Source organism: Diabrotica undecimpunctata, chromosome 10 (genome assembly GCF_040954645.1).
Source record: "Diabrotica undecimpunctata isolate CICGRU chromosome 10, icDiaUnde3, whole genome shotgun sequence".
Classification (NCBI taxonomy): domain Eukaryota; kingdom Metazoa; phylum Arthropoda; class Insecta; order Coleoptera; family Chrysomelidae; genus Diabrotica; species Diabrotica undecimpunctata.
In genome coordinates this window covers 35,366,817-35,387,898 of record NC_092812.1, presented here as the reverse complement: position 1 = coordinate 35,387,898, position 21,082 = coordinate 35,366,817, and the positions used below count along the sequence as shown (strand labels likewise).

Genomic DNA, 21,082 nt, shown 5'->3' with positions numbered 1-21,082 from the left:
GTATGCTTTGGTTTTTGTTATCAATGTATCCTCCCGCTCTAATTTCATTATTTTTAATGGTTTCTCCAATGGTACATTGGTGATATTGAAATCACCAGTATGTAATCTTTTTTAGCAAGAAATCTGAGTTTTTTTATAATAAATGTATTGTGTGCTGTATCATCAGTGGCATCAGCATACAGCTCGTTATGAGCCAAAGCCTTCTTCAGAATAATCTTCCATTCGCCCCTGTCTCTGACAACTCTTTTCCATGCTTTAACTCCGATGGATTTTAGATCATCCTGTGTGCTGTATATGCGTCTTAAATTTGTGACCATTTCTTAGATTTTCTCCTGCTATTGACTTTGTCCATAATTACAGTTGCGTTGCCCTCGTCAGCTGGTACTATTATGGACTTATCTTACTTAGATAGAGCTATGATAGCTGAGTTCCTCTTTACTAACTTTTGGTTTTGTGCTTGACTGGGACAGGCGTATAAACGGTTGAAGTTCATAGAGTTGTTTTGCTCTTTTGTCATAAGTTTTGCTAAGTATCCTCAACTGACTTTTTAAAATCGTTAGCTAGTTGAACTGGGGTGATTCCAGTACTATGGTTGGTATTTTCTTAGTTACATTGTGAACAGAGATTTTAGTTTTGAACTAAAGGTGATCAGTGAAAATTGTATCGATATCATGGATAGATGAAAGGAAATCTGAACAAATGGCAATATGTCTTTGCTGGGAGATGCATTTAAAAGCCAAAAGAATACTATATAGTTCACCTGTGTAAACGCTGCATGTTAAGGGCAACCGAGAGATCTTACAAGTTCATGTTTGGTGGTTACTGCACAACCAACACCAGTGGTAGTTTTAGAAGCATGTGTTCCATTATATTGAAGAACATTATCTTTTTACGGTATTTACGGCGAGATGATTTCTTTTATCAGGTGATTTTCCGTTGCCTCAAGTGGTTGCCTTCTTTATTATATATTTATATGTGAGTAATTGTGTGTCTGCATGAAAGATAGTGACAGGGTCAATGAGGAACTGGAACATTGAGGAAGTTAAGTGGTGCAATTTTAATAAAATACCAAAAAATAATTTTTTATATATTTACAACTGATAAGTGTAATACAATTCACAAAAAAATACAATACCAATCTTACTGTGTTTATTGGAAAAACATACAAAATTGTTGTGGTTATAAAATGCCTACAATATTAAATATACAACTCGTGTTTTTTTTAACCAAATACAATATCTACAGAATATTAGAAACAAAGATAATCTTCAACAAATATACACGCTCAATTTCGAGCAAATGAAAGAATTATGGATCTTATTGGATGAAAATGCAAAGCGGAACATGGAACAAGACATTTATTTTATATTGAAACTAAGATCTTTTGGTTAGGTTAAGCTACAAATTATGATAAATCACTGATGAAATAATATATAATTTAGAGAAAGAACGCAAACGCTATAATTACAAGAAAATAAATAGTTTGTCTAGTGCTACGAGTCCTTGGCACAAAGATAAAAATATATATGAGCATTCGCCTATTGGCCTTGGACGCAAAACAATTTCTCAGTCATTGTGTTTGAATTTATATTCATATTTTAACATCATCATGCTATCGCGATTTTAAGGTTATTGCTTTTAATTACAGATTGATATAAACTCAAATCCAGTATTTTCATATTTTCCATAAAGTGACAGTAATTATTAAACTGTTTTCATGCAAAGACTGACAAATCGTTGTGCCCCTGGGGAATAAGTACTGCCTTACATACATCTAAGCTACAGAAAGTTTTTTTGGAAAAATCTACTAACTTGGTTTAATCTAAAAACTGAATAATTATTCCGTGGATCAGTCAGTAAAATGGCAATTCCTCGGGTGGTTGCCTACATTCAGAACATGTAGGGACTATAGAAGAGCAAATCACAGAAGACTCTTGGTAGAGGCTTACCAATGGGCCAATCAACTCAAATAAATTTTGTAAAGAAACAATAGACTGGTCCAAAAATAAGAAGTCATTCATCTGTGGACATAGATGTCGACTGTAAGAATTCTGTTTCAGTGTTTGGACATTGACATTGAAAACGAGCAGACAGTAGATTATGATTATATGGACTTTTGTCTAGGTGGATTACCAGCAAATTTTCATCGTTTTGCTAAAATTTGTGATAATCCAATATTTACAGGATGTTCTTAGTATAAAGTCGAAAAAAAATTTCCTAGGAAACTCCAGTCGACCAATAGCAATACCAGAACTATGATTTATATATAAACTATTAACAAAAAACATGAAATATTGAAGTTGACACGATGTTAGCGTTATATTTTGTTGAAGATAATGTAAAAAATGCAGACAAATAAAGATCCAATCTACCACGATTTGTAAACTGGTAGTAAATGTTAGTTACCAATATAAGTATGCAGTCAACGCAGTCAATTTGAAAATTAACGATACAATTAACAAAATTATTAAGAATAAAGTACATTATATTTCCTAATATTTTTTCATTTGAATTTCAATGACAATAAAAATTATTTTGTCGTAATTATGGTTCATTGGTCTACGTCTTAATGTAATACGCGTCTTAAAATTAATTTTCAAACTTCTGTTATTAACTTATTCGCATTTTACCTAAAGTAAACAGAAAATTATATTTTATATTAGAAATAATTCACAATAATTATAAGATACAGTTTGTACGTTTTTTCACATCAATACAAATAGAAGATTGATAATTATGGTACATTTTGCCAGCAAAAATATACCACCATCTGCGATGATCTGGTATTCTTTCAACTTGAGTAAGTAAATTCAAGCTTCTATAAAGGTATAAATTGACTTAACTTCTAACACAGTTGGGTCTTTTTCTAAAAGGCACTGTTTAACAAATGTTCATGAAAATTTTCTCCCATTGGACCATCAGATATGTTTTAAAAGTTTTTTCCTTCTGTAAACACGCTTCCATAAAAAAAGAAATCAATATAAAAGTAAAACATGCACTTAAAGTTGTCTTGTTTCAGTTCAAGGTGAAAAACGTTCTCTGAAGTTTTATGATAGAAAGTGATAGGTTAGGCTAAGTTAGTATTAGTGTATTACACAAAATAATAATAAATTAACAGCTGAAAAGTTCCAGGAGTGATTTGGAGATGTTAAAAGGGGACGAAAAAAGTTTTTTTTAATTTCCGGCAAAATTTGACATCTTATCAAAAAAATTCAAATGTTTAAGTTGTAGATAATATAAAACTCATACAACTTTTGTTGTACAACATTTTACACATAACCTCAAAATTACCGATAAAAAAGAAAATCGTCTTTTTCGATGTAACCCTTTTTTATTTTTCATTTCTGTAAAACTTATTCAATTTTGATGAAACTTGGTGAATTTATACTTTGTTATGTTCTTAATTAATTATCACAATTTTGTAGAAAATAGAAAAAATCCAAAAAGTTTTCGAGATGTTTCGTGTTGTTTTTGATTTTCTTTTTCTTTTTTTTTTACTTCTGCTACGGCTCATTTTCTTTGTTGAAACATCTACTTTTTAATAAAATCAAAAACATAGTGATTCCTATTAAAAAAAAACATAAAAATTGAAAAAACACGAAAAAATTATTTTTTCATTTTAATTTTTGCGACTTTGTTCGATAATTTTTTTAAAAATCTAACAAATCTTTCTTTTTTTCTCTCAGCTACTCTTCCTTTATCAAAAAAGTCACAAAAATTCAAATAAAAAAGTAATTTTTTGCGATTTTTTAAATTTTTTTGTATTTCTTTAAATAAGGACCACTGTGTTTGTGGATTTGATTTAAAAGTAGATGTTTTAACAAAGAAAATCAGACCCAGGAAAAAGATTACCATGGAATTTTTCTTTGAAAAACAGGGTGTTTTTCAAAAAACACGAATATCTCGGAAACTTTTTGGATTTTTTATTCTAAAAAAGTGATAATTTACAACGTATCAAAAAATATTATCACCTAGTTTCATCAAAATTGAATAAATTGTACATAAATCAAAAATAAACAACGAAAATTACCAAAAGAATGGAAATTATCGATCATGTCAACTATCCACAAAAAGGGCAGCAAGGATCAGTGTGAAAATTACAGAGGAATTGCGGCAAACAGCACAATAAGTAGGATGTATGGGGAACTTATTAAGAACAAAATAGAAAATGACTATAGAGATTACGAAGCAGAGGAGCAAGCTGGTTTTAGAGCTGGGCGATCCACAGTAGACCACTTTTACTCTATTACGCAAGTTATTGAGAAAAAAACAGCCGTCAATAAAGAAGTTCACCTGATGTACGTAGACTTACAAAAAGCATATGACAGTGTACCCCTCTGTAAACTATGGTCAACCCTACAGTAAACCAACATTAAGCATGGTCTTATCAAAGCAGTCCAAAGTCTGTATAATGGAACGACTGCAAAAATTAAAACTGGATCAAGGGATTTAAAGTCACGAAAGGACTAAAGCAGAACAAGCACTCAAGCTGTAGAAAAGAAAATGTAATGAGATGATAATGTAGAATCCCTCTCAATTACGAGACTACACTGTACACCTTATGTTTCGCTGATGACTAAATACTGATTGCTCAGGATCATGACGACTTGAGTTACATGACTCGGAAGCTAATAGAAGAGTATAACAAATGGGGTATCGAAGTCAACATTAAGAAAACTGAAACCATGTGTATTGGAGGGACAAAGCAGTCCATTATATTAGACGATGGGGTAGAAATTAGACACTGTGATGAATACAAGTACCTGGGTATGAAGATAACTCAAGATGGAACACTCGATGCTGCTATAAAAGACAGAAACATACAGGGTAGAAAAGCCATATCCATGATGAACGGCATTCTGTGTTCTGTGGGACCAAACAATATCTAAAGCGAACAAACAACTCATATACAACACCATACTTAAAAGTGTAATCACATATGGCAGTGAAGTTTGGCCAATGAAACAAAGAACAAAGAAACTGTTACTAGCAACAGAAATGGACTTCTGGAGAAGAGCAGCAGGCAAATCAAGAAGAGATCGGATACCAAATGAGAGAATACGAGAAATGATGTGAGTCAAGCATACAATAGTTGATGACATAAAAACAAAACAGTTAATATGGTACGGCCATGTACAGAGAATGCCAGATGACAGGATTCCGAAACAGATTTTGACGTGGACACCACAAGGAAGAAGAAAAAGAGGAAGACCGAGAAGAAGCTGGAGAGAGGGAATTGAAAAAGAACTAGAGGAAAGAGAAATCCTTCCAGGCCTATGGTTAAATAGAGAAGAATTGCGGTTAGGAGTCGGAAGGCGTCTGAGAACGCTGTAAACCGATAGTAGTAGTAGTAGTAACAACGGTTTTCTTCATTTCCTCGGTAATTTTGAGGTTATGTTAAAAATTTTAACAAAAAACGTATATATTTATATTATCTACAACTTTTGTATTTGAAATTTTTTGATACAATGTCAAATTTCGCCGTAAAATAAAAAAACTTTTTTCTACCTTTTTAACCCCTCCCAAATCACCCCCGGAAATTTTTAACAGTTTAATTTATTTTTATTTTCTATATTATACCTCCACCTACCACTTCTCATCATAAAACTTTAGATAACATTTTTTTAATTAAAATTGAACTAATTTGCCTGTTTGTAAGACAAACTTTGCACAAGTTACAAAAGGCAACACAATCGGAAAAAAAATATTAATAGAAATATCAAAAAAGATATATACAACCACCAAATTTATATTTTTACGGAAGACTTCCTTTAATTTTCATTATTGCTATACAAAAAGAGTATAGAAGCTGTCAGTTTATTTTTTTTTTTTTTTAATATTTACCAGTCCAAAGTAAGAAAATTTTCAAAAACACTGTAATAAGATATGTGTGTGTATACAAACTTTAATAAGATTATATCATAACTTACATTTACGAAACGACTCGCGATATATATATATATATATATATATATATATATATATATATATATATATATATATATATATATATATATATATATATATATATATATTAATAAAAGGCACCAAAATGGATGGATTTGAATAATTATATAAATATAATGAGCATCATGTTCTCGTGATAATCAAAAGAATTATCAGAAACAGTAGTCAAATAGGTTGCACTATGATCTGTTCACATTATGAACAGTCAGTACAAGTTTACTAAAATTATTACAATATTTAAGGCACTTGTATTTCCATCTCACGATCGTCAAGAGCAAATTGTTTCAAGCAGTACAAGAATGATGTGTCCAGTTGATCGTGTAGTATGAACTTGATCAATAGAAGTACAACTTTGCAACACGGAGAAGTTCTGTTGTGGTACAATTTTTGGCGTCGATACGACGCGTCACATACATCGTTTAAAACGTTAAACGCCACAATACTTTGTAAAAAAATTGATATTAAACACGTTTACAATATAGTTTCTGCATTTTAAATAGTTAGCCTTCAGTTGAGCACAAAATCTTACATTGTTATTGTTTTTTCGAATCACTTAAACTGAGAAGCATGTATGCATCTCATGGCCACAAATAACGTTTGGATTCACATTTGCTTTTCATGGCAGTTAACGTGTTAATCGATTTCTTCATATATTAAAACTAGTAACTCTAGTTTAAGTAGTGTATCCGGACAATAGTGAGAAGGAAGTTCAACAAAATGTAAATTTGTTTAAAAATGTTGACTTTGAAAATAGCACATTTCCTTTATTATTTTTAACTATCAACTAAAGTCCAACGAAATGAAATGCAACACAATATCATATATAGGAGAATTAGTAGATCCTTGATATGAACGTTTTTGAGGGATTAAAAACTAAAACTCAATAAACTGTAGTCATAACTGAAAAAACCATGTTCAAAGTCATATTTTAATTGGACTCTTTACATTCGCGCATGCCGTTACTATATTAAAATCTTAACTTAAGTGTTCTGTAAATATTACTAGAGGGAGAAAGTTGGCAGGTTGATAAAGTATCTCGGAATCCAACTGACACATAGTTTAATTACAATAATATGCTACATCTTTAACCCATAGTTCTAAAGTAACGCACCTTCCTTCCCAGTGGTCAAGTTATTGATGTTCTCAATGTGGGACATCATGAAAATAACTAAGTGCTCGCCATTATTTATCACTGACACTTTTAATGGATTATAGTACTTCACCGATAAAACTAGCAATTATATATCCTCGTAAATCATATACATTGTTATTATTTTTTATTTTAATATACTTTCCAGATAAAGCAACTGCCCCATTCGTTTTTATTTGTTATATCTATGCCCTGTGTATAAAATATCAATACATTTAGCTGAAACGTCGTCAATTGAATGCAAATATTTGACAGTTGCCCTAATTTAGAATGATTTATGATGCATCGAGATGTGACAAAAAGAAAAGGATCTAAGATGGTTTGATCCCAACACGAAAAATTATAAAAACAACAATAGCAACGCAAAGATAACAGATTTTTTCATTCATGAGAAAGCGTTAGAACCATCGAACATGGCAAACTTATAGAGCTACTACATCTCAGGTCTTGACACTAAGTACAAAGCATTAACATTACTGAGGAGTTGGACAGATCTGCATTAATTCGCCAGTGCTGCACAACCTATAGACGGAACAGTACAATGAAGGCATCAATGTTAATGGCGTACTAATAAGTAATCTTCGATATGCCGATGATACTGTTATACTGGTATATATAGACATATATGACAATAATTTAGTAGAAAAAGAACATTTATAGTGATTAATAAGAAGAAAATTTAGAATATCGACCTAAATATTGAATATTCCGATTCAAATATTCTGGATACACGGTAAATAATAAGTGGGATTATAATGTAGAGATTATGATCAGAATTTAAATAGCAAGATCAGCATTCATAACAACTACTGTCTTCTTCTTTAACAAGTATTTTTTTCTTATAATAACTAAGTACTAAAAATAACTGTAAAGAGATCATTTATAAAATACTTCTGCCCTGTATAGCTTCGTTAAAGCTGTCAGTTTGGTTCACCACAACGAATATTTATTACGTTAACAAAATTATAGCCATTTTATGTGTGCATGGAACACATAAATATGGAGTATAAATTTCGTGTTATATAAGTACTTGTTCCATGGACAGTGGGTACCTCTGTGTACTAAGTTATTCTTTACAGATAGATTCCGGGATACTTTACTTGTATATGATATAAATCTGCCTTGTATATGATATAAATAGTTAGAATTATACTGAGTGAGATTTGCTATAAAATATGTATATAAAACTGTTGTCGATCCTAATTAGGTATATGCTAGTTACACAACAATAAATAAATATTAAAAAATCTGCACTATTAGCAATCTGCACCAAAAAATAGGTCCACCCACATTTTACAGTTGAGCCACAAAATTCTATTTTTTAACAATAAACAATAAATCTTTTTCACAATACTTAATATATATGTAACATATACTTAAGTAAACAAAACCCAATTAAAAGTGTTTTTGGGTTATTTTCCTATTGCACAATAAGAATAAAGTAACTAACAAAACGATCCTACAATTAACAATTACACTTTTATATCACTTACAATAAAAATATTTAGCTACGAATAAAAATGTAGCAAAATACGAATATAACAATAAAATCACTATAAAATAATTCAGAGAAATTTTCCACCAAAGCTTCTTGGTACGGTCATTTACAAAAAAAAACTTGACAATGAATTGACCTAAACTGGCCAAACTAGTTTTTATTACGTTTGATAATTTTCTAAACGTACATAGAGTTTTAATTTCGATTACGACTTATTGATACCACAAATAGCTTGGATGGAAAATTAAGATACTATAAAGAAATCTCAGAAAATAAACAAATGAATATTTTAATTGATGTTCACTACTATATTCTTTACCAATTTAATTACAAAATTTCAACATCCATTGCAATTATTTTTAATAATTAAAAATATTGAATCGTGTTAGAGTTTTTCATTTAAACGAATCCTGTGTTTGAAAATAGATTTAAATGTGAGAGCCTCACCGAAAGCAAAAACAAAATGAATAATATATTTGACCAACAACAATTACTGTGGAAATATAAAATTTTAGAAAGGTACTGAGTATTGTTCATTTCAAATCCAGTGAGAAATGACACCTGTATTTTCATCCAATACTTTGTTCATCATAATTGTATTATGATACACATGTATTTTGTAAGTTCTTTCATATTTCACTAAATCACGCTTACTGAAGCAGCTGATTCAGATTAAGGTCATTTGATCATTATTTCATTTAAAATTGTGCGAAAATGTCAACGTCAAAATTAGTCGCCCAGGGTTGCCGTAATGTTGAGATAGTATAGAATATAAGGAATTATGTATGTAACAGATTATTACATTTACATGACGCTTGATTAATGCCCAGTTGCACCAACAGACTGTAAATCAACTGATTTGCTAACCGTCAATTCGACGATTTAAATAAACGATCAATGGTTATTTTTCAAACGAGTTGCACCATTCTAAAAAACTATTGGTTTACAAACCGACAATTTATACGTGGCAACATTGCATGAGTACAGATTATTTTGATTATTTCATTCGAATCGGAGTGTAATCTGTCAAAAAGATTGTCAACAAAGAAAGTTTTGTAAGGAACATTGAACCAAAGAATATAGACGTTTATCTATCATAATCTTATATTATATACATATCTTATATTTGGTAACATATGCATTATATCTTCCAAATCGTCAGAAGATGAACTCGACGACGACGATGATGATAAATCCATTTTTTTAAATTATAATCTATAATACTTTAAACAAAATCTTTGCTAAAAACACTTTAATAATATAAACAGTGTAAAAGTGAGGTTAAAAACAGTCGATTTTTTAAATAACCGTAGAAAATCGGTTGGTTACTTTTGACAGATCAAAAACAGTCGGTTCCAATCGAGTAATGGTTGGTGCAACATATTCTAAAATAAACGGGCAATCCAAATCAAAAAATCAATCGTTTATTTGTTGGTGCAACTGGACATAAGAATATCTATCATTTGTTCTTCATATCTCGATATTTCAATTCCTTTGCCGATTTTGATAAAGTTTCAACCGTTTTTGTTTTGTTTTGTCTACAGCCTCATTAAATTTGATGCTTTATAAACTATTGTTTGATTCTTACCTATGAAAAACAATAAGATAAAATTCACATAGACATAACATACACATATCTAAGACGAACTCTTATTATCCAATATTCAATTGCATTTCAGAAACTTGAACCATTACAACAGCAAACAGAAGATGAATTGAAAAGCTGAGGTATTGGAGAAGAATGCATAGACAGCTAGAAAGACAAACACATCAGTTTTTGAACAGGTCAAGGTGGAATTAGAACCACATCAAAATCAAAAGAGCAATTAGAACCTTTTAATAATCACTATAGATTACTTAATGATTTACCACTGATTTGAAATGAACAATGTGTTTTGAACAATTTTTTTCATGGCCCTACTGTATGATTTTAAAGCAAGTTGAGCTTTTGAAACAAATGATTAATACACATACAAACGTTACGTTCAAATTCGGTCAAAAATTTGTGTCCGGAGTATGTAAGTAGACCAATTAAAAATGATATCAGTAACAAGTAGCTTAGTTGATAAATTAAAAACTATATACGTATGAAAAACATACCCAACAGTAAAATAACGCTCCCATAAACTGTGACAAAAATACAATATTACAAATGCTAAAATTTTAGTATTAACAATATAGTTATAAAATATCAAACACTTCTATTGCTATTGAATTGGTTTAATATTGCAAAAATAACAGTATTCCATCAGGTTATTCTCAGAATTCAGTTAATTTTGTAACCTACACATCCGGTATTATTCATAAATCCATCATTATATTATTTCGTGTTCTTTTTTGCTATCAAATACTTGAAGCATAAGGGTATTTATTTACTCAGAAAGTACAGTTGCGTCACAACTGAAAAATAGACAATGTTGACTGATGGCTTATGCGATTTTCTGTTCGCAAATATTTGCCTCACGCTTCGATATACATAAAACAACAAGAATCTGACATAAATTATGTCAAAATTGCCAATCTGATTGTTTTAGCTATGTATATAGGATATAATTATTTGATAATTATGTTCTAATAAGGATATATATACTTTATATTTTATTTATTAATATGAACAAATTTGACAAAAAAAAAAGGAAAAAACTGATAATAATTGATTGATAATTAAAGGATGGTAAATAAAATTGTAGTCATCAAAGAAATTTTTGTCACAAATATAGTAATTTATCAGGTACGAACCCTCTAGAATACTACTTAAAATTTGGACTAAGCATGACCTCATATCCTATTCTGTAGCCTTGTCTAAAAGCATATTGGACAATTTCGGTTTTGTGTACAACCGGCAACATCGCATAACAAAATAAATTTACCGTAAATCAATTTTTATAAAAATTTCAGAAATTGTAAATTATGTTGGCGACCATGTCATGTCAAAAAATTATTTAACTGCATTTCCAAAGTATGTAAATACCCTATAGTTTATTATAAAAATTGTGAAAAAACCATTATTACAGACGTATAAGAGAGTACCTACTCAAGTTCTTGTGAAGTGAACAGGACTTGGTGTTGGAAAAGATATGTAGAAACCTAAGAAAAACTATAAAAAGTGTAAAAATATGTCTAGTAAATACAAGAAAACAAATAGTCTTAACAAATATCAGTTAGTTTTCTTCATTATTTTGATTGTTCGGTGAGTACCGGTATTTAAGCAACAAAAACATTGAAAATTAGTGTACTGCTATGTTTTTATAAGTAAACCAATCCAAAATCGACTAAATTCTGAGAAATTCTAGGAAATCAAGTTACTTGACATATACACAGAGCTTATCCGAAACGTAATAAATAATTTACCTAAGCGAAAAATGAGTTTGACTTATCAATACACTGCATATATATATATAAATTTTTAGAAAGACGTGAGCAGATTTGAGGCACTTAAATTACAACCAGATGAGTACGTTATCAGGTCTTGTAGTTGGCGGATTTATCAGGGATTGCACATCTAACATCGGAAATTCCTCTTCGCCGAGTTGGAGGGTAGGCACTAAGTCATCTGTGGAGTCGATGTTATCACTTAACGTAGATATGTCGGGGGTGTCCATCGTATGGCTTTCACTACCTACGTCCATGTTATCGTCCATATTTGCTAGAAAGTCCTCGGGTGTGTGGGGCATTGAGTATGTGGTTCCCATACCTAAGGAAAATAATATTAATACTATCAATATGGTTCAGTATCAAAAAACAGCAATTATGTAACTAACAACTAACTAGCTACAATATTTTAATGAGTTCTTTGAAGCTAGACGAATTAAATTTTACCATTACTCTCAAAATAACCTGTATAATGAGGATACTAGGTATATATACTGCGTAGCAGGGGTAGTACTTTTTTTGTCGATGGTTGATTTTGTCTAAAAAATAAGCTTTACAAGATAGTGAAGTTTCACTTCTGGTTCAAAGTGTCACCACCCCGGCAACTGCTTTGACTTACAGGCTAAACTTAATGAGGGTAACCAGATATGCCGAGAATCGTATCAGTTTGTGGGATCAAAATTGAACATGAGCAAACGTTTAACGAATTTCGATGGTAATGTCTCAGATGGCAGACAGAGCAATGTCAGATGTCTGTAAAACGATTAGCATGGCAAGGGGAAATCAATGCTAATAATAGTAAATCACGTTAATAATAGTCGATTGAAGTCATTGGCAAGAAACAACTCATCCTGATTCTTGAGACCAAGATTCAACAGAAAAACAGGAAGAAACAAGCTAGGATTTTTAGGTGTAAGAAGCATATACTAACTTCGAAAATATAGAGTCGGTTTAAAGAATGATATAAAAACGCTAGGATTTATCTGAGAAATTTCTCTATGAACAGCCTAAGCAGAAACGAACTAAAACGAAGGTTATCCATGAGGTAAGATCGATGAAAACTAGTAAATCTCCTAATCCAGATTAAATATTTACCAAGAAAGTTATTCAAGCTAATCAATGACAAATATCTTTAATTATTCAAAGATGTTTTGGTATTAAACAAGACCTTTATCTCTATTTGATATACAACAACAAAGCCTTTCATAAAATTAAACATAATAAATTGATCGTAAAAAACCTATACAAGAACAACAGGGTAAGAGTTAAACCGGCAATACATACTCGAACGAAGTTAAGAACACAAAAGGGATACTCTACATCTTCGACGCTGTTCAAGATTGCTGAAAAACATGTGACAACGGCTCAAGATGAAGAAGATCTATCCTATATGCTCAGAAAACTCGAAAACTATAAGAAAAATACACAAAAAATGGACTGGAAATAAACCTACAAAAGAATGGAACCACTAAGAAAGAGAGTAGCACAGTCAAGAACATGTACCAGGCATTTGACCAGGTCCAATTAAAAGACGTTATCCACTTACTGTATGCAAGATAAATACCTCTAGGAATAATCAAAATGATCGAAAATATCTAACAAAACAACACAATAAAAGTAAAAGTAGAAGAAGAACTGACTGACCCTATTGAAGCTGGCAATGGGATAAGAAAGGGGATTCCCTGAGTCCTCTATTATTCAACCTGATTATGGATGAAATAATAAAAAAAGTAATAACTAAAAAAGGATTCCAAATGGGAGAAAAACTACTTAAAATAATCTGCTATGCAGACGACGCAATACTAGTCTCTCAAAGTGAAGATGATTTACAACGTATGCTGCACCAATTTAATATAACATAAATATTTAATATAACAAATAAAAAAGACAAAACGCATGGTTACAACAGCAAATTTACTAAGATGTAAATTGGATCTGGAAGGTCAGATAATAGAACAAATGATGGAGTTTAAATATCTAGGCATCACATTATCTAGCTACGGAAAGTTCGAAACTGAAATGGAAGATCAAGTGAATAGAGCAAACAGAGCCGCAGGCTGCCTGAATGAAACAATATGGAGAAATAAAAATATCGGGAAAGAAACGAAAGGCAGAATTTACAAAACAGTCATCAGACCAATAATGACATACGCGGCAGAAACAAGACCTGACACAGAGAGGACAAAAAGGATGTTAGAAACAGCAGAGATGAAAACACTAATGGTAAGATAATTAAAAAAAATATATGGTAAGACACTATGGGACAGAGCTAGAAGTACAGATATACGACGTAGGTGCAAGGTGGAGAACATCAAAAACTGGGTAAGAAATGGAAGAGTAGAATGGAACGATCATATAAGCCGAATGACAACAAACAGAGTAGTAAAGACTACTCTATTTGTTGTTGTCATGTCTGACGACCGGCAAGAGACGGTTCCCCAATAGGAAGACGATCAGTAGGAAGACCACGAAAACGACAACTTACTGAAGGCACATTGAAAAACAGACTGAGTCATGTCTACATAAAAAGAAGAAGAAGAAGAACATGTATTAAAAAAAATGAAGAGATGTGGACGTTAACAAGGATTCTGAAGGTGGATCACCCATGACATCATTAGAAATAATTTAAAAAGACAAAAAAAAGAATCCTGCAAATCTCAGACGTACAATGCATATACAAAAATACAGCATATTACAATTCACAATCCTAGGTAAAATAGAGGAAGAAATAGTAACGGAAGGAGTCAAATATCGTAACCTAGAAATGTATGATTGTAGCTTAAAACTGAAAAATTTCACAAACAATTCCAAACATGTAAAAACTGGAGGAAAATCGAGTGTTATTGATATCCATTGCGTATTTCATGTCATACATAATATAGTTTTTGACGAATTCAAAAGTTTTTAATGGAAACGAGAACATAGATATTTTTCAAAATTGCTCACATTTGACAAGTAATTTTGATGAAATATACTTTAAACTCTTGTTTACTTTTAGTTGATGCATAAATTTCTAAGATTTTATTTTTTAAATATATGATATTTATAATAGGTATAATTACACAAGCCTAATATTACTGTGAGACCACTACACGTGCTTTAAATTTCTTTTGATGATCTATAATCGTTTAATTTTTAACTCAGTGCCAAAACATAGGAACTAAGTACAAAAATAGACTGGGATTTGTTAAAATGTGCTATTTTATTACTCGTATACATTTAATCATAAAATAAACGTACATACTTCATTTTAAACTTTAGTAAAAGTGTCGTGATACAATTAATATGAGGTTACGGTGTCAACGATTCATTCCATTATTTGAATAGTGTGCTAACTACAGAAAGCGATAGAAAGGTCAGTTATTTGAATTTAAAATTGTATTGAAAACCTAGAAAACACTAAATATTACAGAAACTAAGGTAAAAATATAGGAGTAGGATAACGTGGCGACCGTAGCTCAGCGATTGTGTTACTGGCTTACAAAGCTGGAAGGTCGGGTTCAATTGCTGGCCCTGATACCAAGAAATGTTTAAATTTCTAATTTAGCTGAGCCACCACCAGGATTCAGCATGTCAGCTGGAGGGGCATTCATGCCTTCGATGTTAATATTTCCCCGCAAGAGTTTCAACTGGGTCTACCGCCAGGGAGATGGGCAGAGGTTTCCGATAGTGGACGGATAACTTCCATTTATTCTATCGCTGGCTCAAAAAATTTATTTTATTTTCGAATCGCCTGTGCTGCTCATTCTAGAGGGACATTCAACGCATAACAAAAGTCTTGGATTTATTGATTTAGCTAGAGAAAAGAGCGTAGTTCAGCTTTGTCTTCATCCACACTCCTCCCACAGGTTACAACCTTTGAACGTCACCTTTTTTAGACGTTTGAGTTTGTACTATCGAGAAGAAGCTGAAAAATTCGTCCGCTGTCACCCTGGCAGAGTTATAACGTTTTTTCAAATCTCTACAACTGTTGGATCTAGCCACTATGAGCACTGCACTGAAAGGGTTTCAAATAAATTGGCCGCCAGATAAAGCTGTTTTCAATGAGTCTGATTTCTTGGCTGCGCCTACAACGGATATTCCCTTGACAAGCGAGACTCTCTGCTCTACGAATAAGGTGACGAATGATCCATCTATGGTGTGGAATGAAGATACTAATCCTACATACGATAAGGATCCTCAGCGAGAGGGATATTCTGGGATAATCGATTTTGAGGAAGCATCTGCCGATCGTACTTCTACAGAGGAGAATAACCCACAAACCGGATGTTCTTGGATGCTAATTCCCGGAGAAAAAGCTGCAGATCCTATCCTACACAAAAGAGTGAATCACGACCTGGATGTTCCTGACTGCTAACACCTGGCAGAAAGTCGTCATTCAAAATTGCCTCACCTAAGATCATGCTACCTATTCCAAAAGAGAAATTTTTAAAAAGATCTATATGGAAAAAGGGCAAAACAGCTATTCTTGCAGAATCCCCATATAAACTGGAGCTAGAAGCTGAAAAGAAGAAAAATATTGAAGAAATCGAAAGAAGAAGGAGGATAAGGCCAAAATAAATTTGGTCAACTCCTGGATATAAAAAAATTAACAAACTGGTAAAAAAGGAAAAGTCTAGAACAAACGAATCTAGTTAACACACAGAAGCAGAAAGATTCTAGTGAATCTCAATCTGAAGATGACAATGCTGCTGAGTAGCTGAGTGTATATATTGTGATCAACTTTATTTCAAATCAAACCAAGGATGGACCAGCTGCACAAAGTGCAAGAAGTGGGCCCATAATTCTTGCGCTGAAGTCGATTGTAAGAACCATAAAACCGTTCTGATCTGTAAAATATGTAAAAATTATATATTATACTAATAGCAAAGCGAAAGGAACAAACAAGTTGGCCAAGTACCTTCAGCCAAAAGGGGCAATTAAGTGACTATGGTAGGTTTTATGAATGCTTCTGATGACACAATTCCTCCAGAATTTGTATTCCCAAGAGTTCATTATAAAGATTTTATGCTAAAAGATGGTCCAAAAGGTGCCTTAGGTTTAGCCAATCAAAGCGGTTGAATAACAGAAGAAGAATTTCTATTAGCAATTAAACATTTTATTAAGTATCCATCCAAAGAGAAACTATGTCTTATTCTCATGGGCAATCATAAAACACGCAACACATTACAGCCATCGTCTACAACCAGCAGACGTTTCCGTTTTTGGGACTTTTAAAACGAGATTTAGAATTTCTATGAACGCAGGGATGATTTCTAATTCTAGCAAGACAGTCACAATATGTGAAGCCGCGTCATTTGCTACTGAATTGTTCATTCATGCTTTTTCTATATTACAACGATATCTCTGAGACAGTATTTCACACAATAGAAATATTATTTTCTAGTAATAAATCATTTTTCTCATTCTACATACTTCTAAAAAGGTTTATTTAATAACTATAAATCAATATTTCTTTAGGGGCACAAGTTCAATAGCAATAATGACCCCGTAATTGTACCAGTGGTTATGTTTTAATCTTCGGTATAGCATCATACTTAAATCTGTATCTATTAAGGCAATTAAGTCCATTTAAAAACTCAAACACATCTACCACATATTGACAAATATAAAGTACAACAAGAGTGAAAGCCAGAAAAGTTGCTTATCGAATATATATATATATATATATATATATATATATATATATATATATATATATATATATATATATATATATATTATTAAATTTAACTTTAGGTAACATTATAAGTTATTTAAGATATATATGTTACCTAAAGTTAAATTTAAAATCTAATTGATTAAATAAATTGTTGGAAGTGCTTTCTCAATGATCTTTCTAGTTCTTTACACTTTAAAATAAACCTTAATGTTTTTTACTTAAGTTTTTATAATAACTTTTTTATATACATGTATGTTTATCACATGTTCTTTTGCTGTGCTAATTTTGTTAAATTGCAAACTATACCAAGTTTCAATTAATTGATTTATACAACTTTACTCTAAATGTCCAGTTTCGTAAGCTTTTTCATATTTTTAACATCATTGACTGCTACATGTCTTTGTAAGGTCACACTTTTATTGTAACTTCTCTATGGATGTTTGGTTTCATACTGTTCTTTTTAGATGAACTGATGATGCTTTCTGAGCAGAAAGTGAAACGTCTTCAATAAATAGATGAAGTAGCCACCTTCTTTGTCTTTTATTTCTCCACTTTGACCGAAAAACCCACCACTCTTCGAGTGTACCTTAGTTTATTTTGGATTGACGGTCGTACTCCTTTTCTCGATATATATATATATATATATATATATATATATATATATATATATATATATATATATATATATATATATATATATATATATATATATATATATATTATTAAGGGAATGCATTTAAAAATACTGAGTAACTAATGAATTTGTATTTTGTCTTTAAATTAGATATTTTAGTTATTTACTTAAATTAAATTATCTTAAAATTCTTCATTGTCCGTTCTGAGGCGGTTGGAACTTTTGACCCCTACAGTAGTTTTGACTGGGATTTTAAGGTCCCATCTGTTATCCAAAGAGCACTTACAATAGAAATTTTTATTAAAGAATAAGATATAATTGCAATTGAATTATGACTGGGATGTAAAAAACACTTTCTGCATAAAGGTAAATTGGATAAAAACCCGTTATGGTCATCCGTGGTACCAGTAAAACTACCAGTACTTTGCACGATACTTTTCATTTCAACGATTTTAAAAGGAAATTTCTGATATGAGAAGATTTCTGGCAAATTGAGATGTATCACAGGACAGGAAGATCCTCTCTGTTTTGACTGATCTTTGTAGAACATTTTTTGGTACAACCAGTAAAAAATTAGCGTGGTACTAATATTTCCGCAAAAATAGTATGTAAGAGACTACAGGAGAACCATTTAACATCTTAGGTATCTGCGTAAACTTTTAGCGTAGCTTCTAAACAGAAAGATTAAATTTTCTGGGAATATTTTAATTGGATTATTGGTCAGTGATACAAGTTTCTCTTCTTAGATAAATCCAAATATAATTTCGTAGCACCAGATAGGTGAGGACATATTTGAGAAGTATTAACAACTACATGCTGCTTTGGCGAAAGAACAGAAGAAAGAAAAATAAGAAAAAAAAGCTACAACGAAATGAGCAATACTTTGAAAAACGACAAAAATACCAACGTTGGAACGATACAATATCGCAGACCCTGCAAGGGTAGAAAACCAAGAAGAAGATCACAGATGATATGTGTAGATGACATAAAAAGAGTAACTGAAACAAATTGGAAGTATGTTGCTCAGAATAGAGATCGATGAAAGGACTTGGAAGAGACCTATGTCCAAAAAGAGAAGGCTGTGAAGAAGAAAAAGAATATTTGCCCGACTATTCCCCAAGCTTACAGCCAAGTATATCCTCAACCTCAATTCAAACGAACCAAAACAGCCTTCCTTCATACAGCAACTCTCCTGAAAATAAAATGGGAACTCATCCAAATGAAACTGCAAAAACTCACGAAACAATGGAAACGTACTCATTTTGAAATATCATCCTCATGGTGTACACTTCATGTAGAAAATCCAGAAATTGCATTTGTACAATCAAAACTAACGCTAACAAAAAACCCAAAGCAACAAAAATCGTTGTATAATACGTTGGATTCGTAAACTAAAGTGAGCTAGGAGATCCTAAAAAGGATTATCGCGATTACAAAACCGATCAGAGAAGAATCTATGGACCGATGAACTTCAAGAGCTGATTGGACGAGAGACATAGTTAAATTTACTTCTCCCCCAACGAAAAGAATAGGAAACTACAGGTGAATTGTGAAAGAAGCCAAAATCCACAACGAGTTGTAATACCGAGCATGTATGCGTGCATAGAAGGTGTAGATGGGACTGGTCTGGATATGAAGGGACTTTAATTAGCTCTAATAATAGTAATATTATTGTTTTAAGCAATTATAAGAAATATTTTTACAAGAAATAAGGTCATAGAAAAGACAAAATGGCAGGTGATCTAACCACACATAGATTTAAGATGATTAGTCAAAACTGTTTCAATCCCAATTATCGGCTATGTGTTTGGTTAGCGCCGACGATTATAACCAACAAACTCGTTTTACAAGGAGAGACCTTTGTCCAAAAATTTACCAAAATGAGAATAAAATATAATATATTGTATTGTGACCAATTAAAAACCTATTATTGGATAGACACAATGAAACCCTTGTCGACCATATTATTCCTTCAAATCCTTACCAAGTCCACTATCTCCTGACTCCTGCCTCGAGTGATCAGTCAAACTGGATAAAAACGGGTCCATTACTGGTAGATCGCTGGAACTGCGCATCATGATTTCTTGCTGCCGCCTGATCTCTTGCTGTCTTTGTTTAAGTCTCTCTCTTTCCATTTGTAGTTGCTGTAGCCTTATTTGCTGTGCTTTGGCCGGTGATGACGATAGAGTTGGAGAGTGCCAATTTGTGCCGATTATGTTGCCACCTGATGTACGCTGCTGTAAGTGTGTTGCTGCAAAAAATGATCAGTTATTTATTACTCAAATTTGAAGGCTAGAACTATAAATAATTAGATAAAAGAATCATACAATGACAGTACATCGTTTTTGTTTATCTTTTAATTTACAATCTATATCTAGAATATACATCAACGTGATTTTTTTAATATGGTTCTAAAATTATTTTCTTGTAGCATTTTTATATTTAATGTAGTACAAAGAAGATAAAGGGAAGCATGTATGTGCAATGATTAATAAATTAAAATAGCTTTGGTAAACAACTTAGTCGATAAAAAAGCATTTGTTATATTAAAAATTAGCAAAGAAATATGATGATTAAAAGTATTTTTAAAAGAAGATTTGATACAAATATATTGTCTCCAACTTTAGATTGGTAAACATTTGGTTCTCTATTAATTCCTATTGATCTTATATCATCCTCCTCCAGTTCAATAAGGCAAAGGCTTTTCTATAATAGATGAAGCACAAATACGTTTTGATCTTAAATTCCCTAAATTTTTTAGAGAATACTTCGTACGTTTAATATTTGTTTCCTAGTGCC

At 31.6% G+C, this 21,082-nt stretch overlaps 1 protein-coding gene across 2 annotated transcripts in view; it reads right to left on the bottom strand.

The window, feature by feature from the left end:
• Positions 1–1,074: 1,074 nt before the first annotated feature.
• Positions 1,075–21,082, bottom strand: part of yki (Transcriptional coactivator yki) — a 200,847-nt gene continuing 180,839 nt past the window's right edge. For both annotated transcript variants that reach the window (XM_072546238.1, XM_072546240.1), the window contains 2 exons: positions 20,268–20,534; positions 1,075–12,309 (listed from right to left, as the gene is read on the bottom strand). In XM_072546238.1, coding sequence (XP_072402339.1) covers positions 12,056–12,309; positions 20,268–20,534 — 521 coding nt within the window. In that variant the 3' untranslated portion in view covers positions 1,075–12,055. The remainder of the gene's footprint in view (positions 12,310–20,267; positions 20,535–21,082) is intronic.